The 14,633-nt window shown below is 41.4% G+C and overlaps 1 protein-coding gene across 22 annotated transcripts in view; it reads right to left on the bottom strand.

Annotated features, from left to right (window-relative positions):
• Positions 1-2,275: 2,275 nt before the first annotated feature.
• LOC135523501 (neurexin-1a) overlaps positions 2,276-14,633 on the bottom strand; it is a 608,692-nt gene continuing 596,334 nt past the window's right edge. For all 22 annotated transcript variants that reach the window (XM_064950217.1, XM_064950216.1, XM_064950219.1 and 19 more), the window contains one exon: positions 2,276-4,672. In XM_064950217.1, the coding sequence (XP_064806289.1) occupies positions 4,365-4,672 (308 nt within the window). In that variant the 3' untranslated portion in view covers positions 2,276-4,364. The remainder of the gene's footprint in view (positions 4,673-14,633) is intronic.

Genomic DNA, 14,633 nt, shown 5'->3' with positions numbered 1-14,633 from the left:
GGGTTGCATGTTCGGAGACACTGAGACAGCAAGGACTCACAGGGTTCCGTATCTGATTCAGGATCTGCAGGGAATCGGATTCCCTCTGGCGTTTTTTTAAACTTCTTCATAGCAGTAGATTCAAATATATTTGGTCACGTCACGTTATCTGTTGAAGTAATCTTTCCACCCTCCAGCCAGGGGGTGTATAATGTACTTAGGTTTAAGCATGCACAACAATTTCACACACACATATTATGTGTTGTACTGTATGTGCTCCTAATGCATTCTGTAATCATATAACAGTGTATGAAATTGGTAATTTAGCTAGTCTATCTGTGAGGAGGGAAGAAGGGGAGGATTTCTGAGATACACTGGTGACTGATCAATGAACGATTCTGAGATTGTTTTCAAATAACATAACAGTCAGACACACTGGAAGGACCATGTATTCCAGAATATGAATACAATGTGTACAGTCCAACAGATAGGGGTGCTGTGTCAGGTCAGACACACTGGAAGGACCATGTATTCCAGAATATGAATACAATGTGTACAGTCCAACAGATAGGGGTGCTGTGTCAGGTCAGACACACTGGAAGGACCATGCATTCCAGAATATGAATACAATGTGTACAGTCCAACAGATAGGGGTGCTGTGTCAGGTCAGACACACTGGAAGGACCATGTATTCCAGAATATGAATACAATGTGTACAGTCCAACAGATAGGGGTGCTGTGTCAGGTCAGACACACTGGAAGGACCATGTATTCCAGAATATGAATACAATGTGTACAGTCCAACAGATAGGGGTGCTGTGTCAGGTCAGACACACTGGAAGGACCATGTATTCCAGAATATGAATACAATGTGTACAGTCCAACAGATAGGGGTGCTGTGTCAGGTCAGACACACTGGAAGGACCATGTATTCCAGAATATGAATACAATGTGTACAGTCCAACAGATAGGGGTGCTGTGTCAGGTCAGACACACTGGAAGGACCATGTATTCCAGAATATGAATACAATGTGTACAGTCCAACAGATAGGGGTGCTGTGTCAGGTCAGACACACTGGAAGGACCATGTATTCCAGAATATGAATACAATGTGTACAGTCCAACAGATAGGGGTGCTGTGTCAGGTCAGACACACTGGAAGGACCATGTATTCCAGAATATGAATACAATGTGTACAGTCCAACAGATAGGGGTGCTGTGTCAGGTCAGACACACTGGAAGGACCATGTATTCCAGAATATGAATACAATGTGTACAGTCCAACAGATAGGGCTGCTGTGTCAGGTCAGACACACTGGAAGGACCATGTATTCCAGAATATGAATACAATGTGTACAGTCCAACAGATAGGGGTGCTGTGTCAGGTCAGACACACTGGAAGGACCATGTATTCCAGAATATGAATACAATGTGTACAGTCCAACAGATAGGGGTGCTGTGTCAGGTCAGACACACTGGAAGGACCATGTATTCCAGAATATGAATACAATGTGTACAGTCCAACAGATAGGGGTGCTGTGTCAGGTCAGACACACTGGAAGGACCATGTATTCCAGAATATGAATACAATGTGTACAGTCCAACAGATAGGGGAGCTGTGTCAGGTCAGACAATGTATTGGTCAGAAAGTGTAACCGAAAGCTCTATACTACATGTGTTGCTGTCATGTGCTGTACTTCTGCTAAGAGTTGCATGTGACATTCCCCTTCTCCTGTCACCATAACAAGCCTCATCTATTTACTTCCCAGGGGTCAGAAGGAGGCAGGGCCAGCATAGAGGTGTTGTCTCTCTCTCTTAACCTTGAAGTGCATTCCCTTTGTGTTCTCTATGCAGGAGAGATATGTTCTGGTCTTCTCAAATGGGACCCTATTCCATTTATAGTGAGGAGCCTTATAAAGGGAATTGGGTGCCATTTGGGACACAGTATTGCTATAGCTCCCATTGGTTTTATTGACCATAAATAACTACAAGTATGTCAACTACAAATGTGATCTAAACTTGGTAGATGGCACTGGCAGCATTTTTCTGTGCTAGTTATTGAATGCATGGATTAATAAAGTAGTGTATAATTTAGCTAAGTAGTTATATCTAGGATAAAATGTACAGATAATTCTAGGAAATGAAGAGAATTGACATGAATACAATACATAGAACAAAGAAAAATAAACGATAAGGTAAACCAATTACCCATTTGGTAATTAACAATACACATTTCTCACTTCACAATGATAATGTAGCACCCAAACATTAGTTTCATGAATTTCCTCAACTGGAGTTCACTTAGGTAATATTTTATTTCATTTATTCATTTAATTTTTCAAAACTATTTTTTTCCATAATAAATTTTACTTTGATTTCAATAATAAAGAAATAGTCACAATTTGAACATAAAATACTGTAGAAAAAAATACCACAGGTAGAAATGAACAAAAGAAACAAACAAACAAAGAAGAATTCATAATCATCATTATTTATAGGTCATAGTAGTTCTCCTCATACTCATTCCGAGTACATCAGGTTGTCAGGAAAGCAGAATAGAATTGACATTAGAATGACAGTACAAACACACAAACGGTTGAAATGGTTGCTTCTTTGTCTTATTTCTTCTTCAGATTGTTTCCGTCAGCCCAAGCGTACACTGGACAATCATATTATAGGACCACTTGGAAACACATACATCATCATCATCATCATTCGGAATATAGGTCTTCATTCTCAAGTAGCTAGGTTTAGTTTGGCGGGCAGGTATCGGGAGGAAGGCAGGCTGTTACTGTTATTGCCCCAGCAATTGGGAGGGGGCGGGAATGGGGAGGAAGGCAGTGAAACTCTGGAGATGTTACCTCATCCTGCATGTCATCATCATGCCATGCCTCTGCTGTACACTATTACCACTGAATGGTAGAGTTTGAGGACCAAGTCAGGTTACTACTGGGCCGGGTTAAAATATCTATTAGATCAGGTTGGCATTTGTATAAAAACTCAACAGGAACACATGTATAAAGGCGGAATGAATAATTAAATAATCCCCCCCAAAAATGGCATTGCGGATCGATGTCATCGTAAAATCTTCTATATCTAGCAACACTTAATAACATTTAATTTTGTATTTTTGTCATTTTCTTATTTTTTTATTCCAAAAATGGTTGGAGGAGGAGCAGATATAGTTTGCGTGGTCATCTATACAACAGGCTATAAAACACCACTTTGTCACAGTCCAGAAAGCACATATAGATGTGGTTGTACTGTATATAAACATATGTACTGGAACTGTAGTAAGATACGTTTTGCGTGCATGGAGTTCCAGGATCAGAATGATCGCGTTCACAACGTTCCGACGTCTCCTTCCACAATTCTGTTCAACACATTGCCTTAGATTCCACACTGATGTCGAAAACCAAGACGTCCAGAATTCTTAACTGGCAAAGATGAATCTTGACTAGAACTTGACATAAGTCTCTCAAGATCAAGATTAATCGTAGGCCCTTTTGTCTTTGCACTGTTAACAGATCGGGCGGCCATTTTGTATATTAGTCTGTTTCGGCCATTACTGCCACTATAAAAAGTGCAAATACTTTGGCTGATTCCTCAAACAAACGTACCATCTTTATCCTTTCACTTCCTTCTTCACTGTTGCCTTGCCTTCCCATGATCTCTTTGCTTTTCTTTCACTCGTCATCCATTGTTGGAAATGTTTGGAGTTGGGTTTTCTTTATGTACCTTATTAATGCGTTTCGTGTTTTATGTAAAGATTTTCTCGTAAAGATCCCAGCAAACACAAAGACAAGATATGTAAATGATAACATGAAAACATTGGAGTTTGTTGTTGTAATATTGTATATTTCTCAATTGTATATCTCTCCTCTCACATTTAACTCAAACTTCGAGAGTGAGATATTGGCCAACCAATATCCTGGTAATAAACAGAACAAGTCACAGATGGCGTTAATTGGTTAGTTTGTTTGTTGATCCATGATGTATATGTACTTCAGTTGATTATCTGATTATTCTGCAGCTTGCCATAAGGTTGAGACACCCTTTCTTATCATTAGTATAGTCCAGTACAGTACCGCCATCTCCCTGGTGCTATTTCTTACAGTCCAGTGTGCTTGGGTAGAAGAATCTAAAGGAAGATGTTTAGTTTTTTACTCATTTCCACTTTCCAGTATACCACCACCCACCATGTCTTAGATAAAATGAAAGACTAAATGTTCTTTTGTTGTTTTTGTTTAATTTTGTTTGTTCGTTATTATACACTTTTTATTGGTCTTCCGATCTCCGGATTCGTCTTTTTGAGTCATAAAAAGTTTGAATAATTGGTCCAATCTTTGCGAGGGGCCAGTGGTGAAGACCAGAGACAGTAAGGATCACACATAGTACTCCTTGTCTTTATTCTTCTTGCTCTTAGAGGAAGTCTTGGCGGCGTTTGGCGGTTTCTCCTTCACCACCGTCCCGTTGGACTGCGATGTGTTACTGATGTAGTTACGGCTCTCGTCTACATGGTAAGAACCCTCGTCCCGGTTGCGGTATTTGTACATGGCATAGAGCAGGATGAGGATACAGAGGGCGGCTGCCGCTATGATTCCAACCACCATCCCCGTGGTACTGCTTGACTCACGGAACACCCCCTCCGATGGACCAGGGTAGCCCTTCACCGACGGACCTGTTGGGTTAGCTGTGGAGAGGACGAGAGAGAGATAGGGAGAGAGAAAGGGGGTTAGGGGAGAGAAAGAGAAAGAGAGAGAGGGAGAGAGAGAGAGAGAGAGAGAGAGAGAGAGAGAGAGAGGAAAGTGGGGGTTAGTGGGGAGAGAAAGAGAGGGAGAGAGAGAGAGAGAAAAGGGGGGTTAGGGGAGAGAGAGAGAGAGAGAGATAGAAGAAGTGAAGGGGTTAGGGGGAGAGAGGGAAGGGAGAGAGAAAGGGGGTAGGGGAGAGAAAGAGAGAGAGAGAGGGAGAGAGAGAGAGAGAGAGAGAGGAGGAAGTGAAGGGGGTTAGGGGAGAGAAAGAGAGAGAGAGATAGGGAGAGAGAAAGGGGGTTAGGGGAGAGAAAGAGAGAGAGAGATAGAGAGAGAAAGAGAGAAGTGAAGGGGGTTAGGGGAGAGAAAGAGAGAGAGAGGAGGATGTGGAGAGGGTTAGGGGAGAGAGAGCGCGAGAGAGGAGGAAGTGGAGGGGGTTAGGGGAGAGAGAGAGAGAGAGAGGAGGAAGTGGAGGGGTTAGGGGGAGAGAGAAGAGAGAGAGGAAGTGGAGGGAGTTAGAGAGAGAGAGAGAGAAAGAGAGAGAGAGAAAGGAGTACGTGGATGGGGTTAGGGGAGAGAGAGAGAGGAGGAAGTGGAGGGGGTTAGGGGAGAGAGAGAAAGAGAAAGAGAAAGAGAGAGAGGATGTGGAGGGGGTTAGGGGATACAGAGAAAGAGAGAGAGAGAGGAGGAAGTGAAGGGGGTTAGGGGAGAGAAAGAGAGAGAGAGGAGGAAGTGGGCGGAGGTTAGGGGAGAGAGAGCGCGAGAGGAGCAAGTGGAGGTGGTTAAGGGAGAGCGAGAGAGGGGGTTAGGGCAGAGAAAATGAGTGAGAGAGAGAGAGGAGGAAGTGAAGGGGGTTAGGGGAGAGAGAGAGACAGAGAGAGAAGAAGAAGTGGAGTTATTATAAGTTGCTCATATCCAACACAAGGAAGCCTATACCATTCCACACAGAACACATTCAATAGCTTATATACTTCTGACAAATACTAAAAATAAGTAATACAATGAAAGTTTATTTTCGCCTTCATTGATTTCACACAATGACAACAGAAAGTGAATGAGGTGCATTAACATCAATATACAGTATGATCAATATCATTAGGGCTGCAGGGTAGCCTAGTGGTTAGAGTGTTGGACGAGTAACCAGAAGGTTGCAAGTTCAAATCCCAAGCTGACAAGATGAAAATCTGTCGGTCTGCCCCTGAACAGGCGGTTAACCCACTGTTCCTAGGCTGTCATTGAAAATAAGAATTTGTTCTTAACTGACTTGCCAAGCAAAATAAAGGTCAAATAAAAATAAGTTAGCCACTATGAAAACAGCCTCAAGGTGTGCTAGCAGATTCCAGATCCCCTGACCTGAGGGCACCTACCAACAGAGTCACTTCATTCTATTTGTATGAGTAACTCATAACCAGTGCACCTACCAACAATCACTCACAACCATGACATGGATGAGCTCACCCACATACGGTAGAGTAGGGATGTGAGGACATTTTGACACTCCACAATGATTCATAGTCACCAACAACAGGCCATCTAGAGAGAACCAGCTTCGTCATTATGATGCAAATTACAAATTAGCAACATAATGATCCCCATCAATTTCAGTGTATTTCATTTTCAATGAATGAAATGAATTGGCAATGGCCAATGCGGTCTCTGTAATGAACTCTAAATGTTTGATAACAGCGGATTAATAACTGAGCTACACTGCACTTTTGGGAGCCATTTGCACCGACTGAATGGGAAGCTGATTAGATATCAGACAGCCCTCTTTGTGTTCCGAGTGCTGTCCAAATTATAATCCATCTTCCATCAGCTTTCTCTGATAGGCCTCTCCACTGTTCCCCTTCATATCATTCTCTCCCATTCTCTCTCTCATTTTTATTTCTCTTTCTCAATGTCGAGCTCTCTCTCTCTCTCTCATTTTCTCGTTATCCCTCTCTCTCTGTGCTAATGCCCTCTTTAGATGAAGTACTTTTAAACTTTCACCTCATCTATTCCTCCTCTATTCCTTTATACCTTTACCTAACTTTGTGGTTCATGTTCTGACTTTAGGTTCCTGTGCACAATGTAATGGCAGACTCCAGCTCATGAGAAACCCTGGACTAAAGCACTAGAGCAGGTATGCTAACAACAGACATAGGTGTGTCCTAAATAGCATCATATTCCCTATATAGTGCACCACTTTTGACCAGGGCCCATAGGGACTAAATAGAGGTAAAAACAATATATATACTGTACATAGGCACTCTATATGAAATAGGCTGCCATTTGAGTCATAGTCACAAATGCAAGGACAGGAGAAGAGAGTGCAGTAGTGCAGGTGAGCAGCTAACAATGCTAGCAGACACTCAAGGACAAGACGAGAGGAGAGCAAGCGCCGCTAGGAGATTGAGTGTGACTGAGCCTAGCAACAGATTAGCTTTGCCCGTGACAAGCCAAGTTATCCTTGTAGACAGGTGTGAAGAAGGCGCTGGCCTTGTGTGCACCAACCACCAGCTGACACGCTGGCGACACTCCCCTCCCCCAGCTAACATTGTGAAAGGAGAGAGAGGAGAGTTTACAGTGGGTTAGCTACTTGTGTTACATTTTCGATCTATTCTTTGGTTCAGGGTCAAAGATTCGACAGTGGAGATAATGTGGTGGCTGGTGGTGTGAAGAGGAGGAGGTGGGGGAGGAGGAGGGAGGAAGAGCGGTAGAGAGAGGGAGAGAGAAAGAAGAGAGAGGAGAGGTAGAGAGAGGTAGCTAGAAAGAGAAACAGAGAGAGTGACTTTTTCATATGGAGCCGTGTTCATATGCAGCCAGTCAAGCAACCTCTCCTTGACCTCGCCCGCCGTCTTGTCAACCGTTGCCCGCGGTGAGGGTGGCAGTGACAGAGGTAAGGGAGAACACAGGAGGGCTATGTCAGACACTCCAGGATTGGTTCATACAACTGGGTTGTGACAACGCTGTTGCCCTCACTTGTCCTGATTCAGAGTGAAGATCAAGCGTGCACAACTTGTACCTTCGCTTTAAATCATTCCAAAAAGGTCAAATAAGGGGAGCTTATATTTGGCCCGTTTCACACATGGACAAGTGTGTGACCTGTACAGTGAGTGGTGAAATGGAAATGTGTTTTTTGTCTATCCCACTCCTCCTGATACCAGCCAGGTCACCCGTGATACAAGGCAGTATTCGACATCCATCCATGTCTGAGGACACCGGGACATAATGTTGAAACCGGCCACAAGGGGCAACAGTGAGTGCTGTTACCTGATTCCTTTAGTTATTACTTACATACACATACAAACGGCTACATCATACAAACATCATTACATCACACCTGGTCAGACCCACTAGCCCCCACCCCTACAGTATATCCCGTATTACTTTCTGCGACATGGCCTTAAACTGCACCATGTTGTTTCTCTCCATTGCCCACACTCTTTAGATGTTTTGATAATACAGCATTTGACCTTTCCATTGAGTGAACTACGGAGGATTGGCTGATTTCCAGTTTTTGAGTGATAATAGATGAGAAGAGTATTGTCCAACCAATTAAGTATCTCACTGCACCCTCATATATCATGTCTTCAAATATACAGACAGACAAATTAAAAGTACATTTACATTGCCGTACCTCTGACATCCATCTTTCCAACTCCGCCCATAACCTTTTTAATTTTGAAACATTCCCAGAAGTCATGAATTATTGAGTCATTAGTAGTTTTACACTTCAGACATGACTCTGCCGTTGTGCTGTAGAATTAGTCTCATGTATAATAAATTCAATACATTAAAACCTGTTGCGACTCTAGGGGCAGTATTTTCATTTTTGGAAAAAAAATGTTCCCGTTTTAAACGGGATATTTTGTCAGGACAAGATGCTAGAATATGCATATAATTGACAGCTTTGGATAGAAAACACTCTAACGTTTCCAAAACATTAAAGATATTGTCTGTGAGTATAACAGAACTGATGTTGCAGGCGAAAGCCTGAGAAAAATCCAATCTGGAGGTGCTCCATATTTTGAAAGCGCTGCGTTCCAATGAGTCCCCATTGAGCTGTGAATGTGCTATCAACCAGATTACGCTTTCTACGTATTCCCCAAGGTGAGGTGTCTACAGCATTGTGACGTAGTTTTACGCATTTATGTTGAAGAATAGCCGTAGGCGGCTACAATGCGTAAGTGGTCACCTGATGGCTCCCAGGGTGACTCTCGAGTAAAATACAGAGGTAGCAATTACTCCAATCGGTCCTACTGAAAAACGAATTGTCCCGACGGATATATTATCAAATAGATATTTGAAAAACACCTTGAGGATTGATTATAAACAACGTTTGCCATGTTTCTGTCAATATTATGGAGCCAATTTGGAATATTTTTCGCCGTTTTCGTGACTGCAATTTCCGGGCAATTTCTCAGCCAAATGTGAAGAAAAAACTGAGCTATTTCGCCTACAAAAATAAGATTTTGGGAAAAAATTTGCTTTGGCTATCTACCTGGTAAACGATTTAATTTGATTGCTTTTCTGATTTTCGTGACAAGGTTGCCTGCTGCTAGCAAGGCATAATGCTATGCAAGGCTATCGATAAACTTACACAAATGCATGTCTAGCTTTGGCTGTAAAGCATATTTTGAAAATCTGAGATGACAGGGTGATTAACAAAAGGCTAAGCTGTGTCTCAATATATTTCATTTGTGATTTTCATGAATAGGAATATTTTCTAGGGATATTTATGTCTGTTGCGTTATGCTTTTAAGTTGGATTTATTTGAAAATATTGGTCAACCCAAAATTGCTTTTTAAAGATGTCTAGGAAATACATAGATTTCCTATTACCAAGTCATTTACGGTTTCTATGCGTTTAGTTTGAATTGGTATTACTGAAAACAAATGTAAAAATGTTGGCAGCCATGCCATTCTAAAGAGGTTCATTCTAACTGTAAGATTTAGGATAAGAATATTCCATGTAATTAGATCTGCTTTCATATGGTTGAGTAATGGAATACATCTTTATATATTTGTTGTTCGTTTTCACTTATTAAGCATCCTAAGTGTTTCATATTTTTTGTGGTCCACATAAAGGATTGCTGTAGATTGTGAGTTTTTTTCTTATATTGCCATTATTTACTTTTTCCCACGTAAATTTTATAACCTGAGATTTTTGAGTATTAAAAATTGGTCAGGTTCATCAGGAGATCATCTGCAAATAATTTTAGTTTAAATTCATGTTTACCAATACTGATACCTGTTACATTTAGGTCCTGTCTAATTCTTTCTGCAAGTGGTTACAATTGCCAGGGGGTCGGGGGGACATCCTAGTCTAGTGCCCCTTTCTAAAGCAATTTCATCAGATAATGTATTATTTGTGTATATATTTTTTAGGACGTTTACACAATATGTTTTATAAAATAGATATTTTAAGCTGGAAAGTTTAAAGTTTCCAATGTTTTGAATAGAAAAGGCCATTCAACACAATCAAAAGCCTTTTTACGGCATCAACAGCCATTATTGATTAATCTATATCTGTCTTTTCAAAGGTTGCAAGTTCAAATCCAGCGATAGAAAGTCATTTTTTAGATTTTGTTATAAGCCTAACCCAAACCTTAAGCCTAACCTTAAAAATATGGAGTTAATGCCTAAACGTAAACACTTTCAATTTGACGTTTGCAACAATCTTGAAATGACTTGTTTGAAAAACATGGATGAACGTCTGTTTCTGACGTGAGACTGTGAGAGCTAGTTGCCTGAGACACCCTCGGCGAGTGGGGTCACGGCATGGGATCAAACATTATCGAAGGTGACCCGAGAGAAACTAGGGTTAAATGCCTTGCTCAAGGGCAGATCTTTTTTACCGAGTCGGCTCAGCTTTTCGGTTACTGGCCCAATGTTCTAACTGCTAGGCTGCATTCCAATGGGAGTAAATTGGAGACAGAATACCACACACTCAGTCTCCCTCTCACTTCTGACACCCCCCACCCATCATTGATGCGTTGCAAATATTATATAGAACCAGTGGGCAACAACAACACATCACTGAACTTATGGAAACATATCTCAATGTACCACTAGGGATCATAGAGAGATTTATAGAGATAATAGAAATGCATTACTTTTGCCTGCTGTGTGTCTTGAATCTATCAGTTTGTTCTTCTACTCTCTATACTAATCTCAGGAAACATAAGCTCTTCTCCTGTCCTTCTTCACCCCAAGCATCTGTTGTACAGTACAGTACAATTAGCACATAATGCATGCTAATAGGGACCAATTTGGAAGATATAAAGATATAGAAGAAGGAAATAATGGGACAGAGTTGCTCCGCAACAACAAAGACATGAACATCAGATGAACCTTGTAGCTACCTCACTATGGTATGACAAGGATGTCAGGACCCGGTTACGAACCTGGGTCTCCGGAGTGAGAAACAGTCACTTAACCAACTGAGCCACGAATAGTCAGCAGACCCCAGAAGATGAGGCAGACACAGCAGTACTTAAGACGGTGTATTTAATAAAGTAAAAAGGAGAAGTCCTTCAATACAAAAAATGGCAAATCCAAAAGGTGGTAGGAATAGCACAAAAAAGCCTCAAGAGATTCCACAAGAGCAGAATTCCACAAGAGCATCCACCGGAATCGACAAGAATACACAGAACACTAGGGCTGGGTGCTAACATACAAACACAGAGCACAGAACTGAGGGAAACTAAGGGTTTAAATACAATCAGGGGAAAAACGAGGCACAGGTGCAAATAATAATGGGGAACAAGGGAAAAAACATGAGGTCAAAAAGCACAATGGGGGCATCTAGTGACCAAAACCCGGAACAACCCTGGCCAAATCCTGACAAAGGATTAAGGATTTTATACTTTGATATATATTTTTCCCTCTTCTTTTTTGTGTGTCAGTTTCATCTGATATTCCTACAAGTTTAATGAACAGAGGGTGAAAGAAAAGGACATGAGCTAAAACGATTTATAGATAAGATGAAGATTACTTTATTGGTCAATTGCACACAAGGTCCAAGCGAAATTTGACTTCCGTTTTTAACCCAAATGCTCAGAAAGACACACATACATACACAAGCACATACACTTTTTGTTGTTGCTTGGTAGAGGTGCAGGGGGCTGCCACATTTGGAGCACCGGGAGCTGTTGTTGTGTGTTGTTAAGTGCCTTGCTCAAGGGGCCCAATGGCAGGCAATGGCATTTAGGTTTTGATATCAGCAACCCTCCGGTTGCCAGCTCAATTTCCGCACAATTCTTTCCTGTCCGAACACGGGATTAAAACTGTAGTCCATTTTTCGTTATTACAGCAAATGAAGGATTCATTTATATTCAATGAGCGGACTGGTCTGGGGGGGAGGGAGTACCGTACAGTGAGATTCACTACTTAGCAGACTGGGATGGGGACGGAGTATAGAGTTCAGATAACAGTGATATTCACTACATAACACACTGGAATGGGCAAGGTTATAGAGTTCAGAGAACAGTGATATTCACTACATAACACACTGAGATGGGCAGGGTTATAGATTTCAGAGAACAGTGATATTCACTACATAACACACTGAGATGGGCAGGGTTATAGAGTTCAGAGAACAGTGAGATTCACTACATAACACACTGAGATGGGCAGGGAGTATAGAGTTCAGAGAACAGTGAGATTCACTACTTAGCATTGTATTAGCGCTCTTGTCTGTATTGTTCTGACACTGATGTGTCTTTGTCCAGACAGATTAACTTTCATTCAGGATTATCAGACTAATAGTCCAGCGCCCAATGAGGTCTATCAAACTATACACACGACCCGAAATGTACAGTACATTAAGGCTTATTTGTAACGGTTTTCCTCCTCTTCTGAGGAGGAGTAGGAAAGATCAGACCAAAGCGCAGCGTGGTAAATGTCCATATTTGAATGAAATATAACCGAACACTGAATATAAAAGAACAAGAGAAATAAATGAAAACCGAAACAGTTCTGTATGGTAAAACACAGACACAGAAAACAGAAAATAACTACCCACAACGCATAGTGGGAAAACAGCCTAATTATGGTTCTCATTCAGAGACAACAATCGACAGCTGCCTCTGATTGGGAACCATACCAGGCCAAACACAGAAATACAAAACCTAGAATACACAACATAGAATGCCCACCCCAACTCACGCCCAGACCAAACTAAAACAGAGACATATAAAAGGAACTAAGGTCAGGGCATAACGTTATTAGTCTGTACTCCAGCACCAATGGTGTCTATGAAACACAACCCATGGAACAACCTCTGAATCCCATGAGTCACTGGTTAGTGTCACACATGCAGTAGATGTACAATAAGCATTTTATATAACCTAAAACCAACCCTAAATGTATGTTAAGGATTATTAGAGTGTAGTCCAACACAATCAAACACCTGACACATGGAACAACCCATCAGTTATCAGTTAGCCTTACTCATGCAGTAAATATACTGTAGGTCCACCATTTTATGGGTTTTGTTTGGTACGTAGGTCTATCGCTCTGCTGTTTTTCAATAGAGAAGGGATTTCTATCCGGTATTTACAGTTGAAGTTGTAAGTTAACATACACTTATGTTGGAGTCATTAACACTCGTTTTTCAACTACTCCACAAATTTCTTGTTAACCTGTTGATGCTCTGGGGGCGCTATTTCATTTTTGGATGAAAAACGTTCCCGTTTTAAACAAGATATTTTGTCACAAAAAGATGCTCGACTATGCATATAATTGATAGCTTTCGAAAGAAAACACTCTGACGTGTCCAGAACTACCAAGATATTTTCTGTGCGTGCCCTAGAACGTGAGCTTCAGGCAAAACCAAGATGAGACGGCATCCAGGAAATGAGCAGGATTTTTGAGGCTCTGTTTTCCATTGTCTCCTTATATGGCTGTGAATGCGAGAGGAATGAGCCTGCCCTTTCTGTCGTTTCCCCAAGGTGTCTGCAGCATTGTGACGTATTTGTAGGCAGATCATTGGAAGATTGACCATAAGAGACCACATTTACCAGGTGTCCGCCCGGTGTCCTGCGCCGAAATTGGTGCGCAAAAGCCAGCTGCCAGTATTTTTCCATGGGATACAGAGAGGAAAGCAAGCTTCCACGAACTGCATATCAATGAAGAGATATGTGAAAAACACCTTGAGGATTGATTCCAAACAACGTTTGCCATGTTTCGGTCGATATTATGTAGTTAATTCGGAAAAAGTTTTACGTTGTAGGTGACTGAATTTTCGGTTCGTTTCGGTAGCCAGACGCAATGTAGAAAACGGAACGATTTCTCCTACACACAGACGCTTTCAGGAAACACTGCGCATTTGGTATGTAGTCTCCTCCTCCTCAGAGTCTCCTCATTGAAAACATCAGAAGCTCTTCAAAGGTAAATGATTTTATTTATTTGGTTATCTGGTTTTTGTGAAAATGTTGCGTGCTAAATGCTACTCAAAATGCTATGCTAGCTTTGCATACTCTTACACAAATTAGTCAATTTCTATGGTTCAAAAGCATATTTTGAAAATCTGAGATGACAGTGTTGTTAAGAAAAGGCTAAGCTTGAGAGCAGACGCATTATTTTCATTTTATTTGCGATTTTCAGAAATCGTTAACGTTGCGTTATGCTAATGAGCCTGAGGCTTTAGTCACGATCCCGGATCCGGGATGGGGAGTTCCAAGCAAACTATAGTTTTGGCAAGTCAGTTAGGACATCTACTTTGTGCATGACACAAGTAATTTTTCCAACAACTGTTTACAGACAGATTATTTAACATATAATTCACTGTATCACAATTCCAGTGGGTCAGAAGCTTACATACACTAAATTGACTGTGCCTTTAAACAGCTTGGAAAATTCTAGAAAATTATGTCTTGGCAGAAACTTCTGATAGGCTAATTGACATCATTTGAGTCAA

This window comes from Oncorhynchus masou, chromosome 31 (assembly GCF_036934945.1).
Source record: "Oncorhynchus masou masou isolate Uvic2021 chromosome 31, UVic_Omas_1.1, whole genome shotgun sequence".
NCBI lineage: Eukaryota > Metazoa > Chordata > Actinopteri > Salmoniformes > Salmonidae > Oncorhynchus > Oncorhynchus masou.
This window is presented reverse-complemented; position numbering and strand designations above follow the sequence as displayed.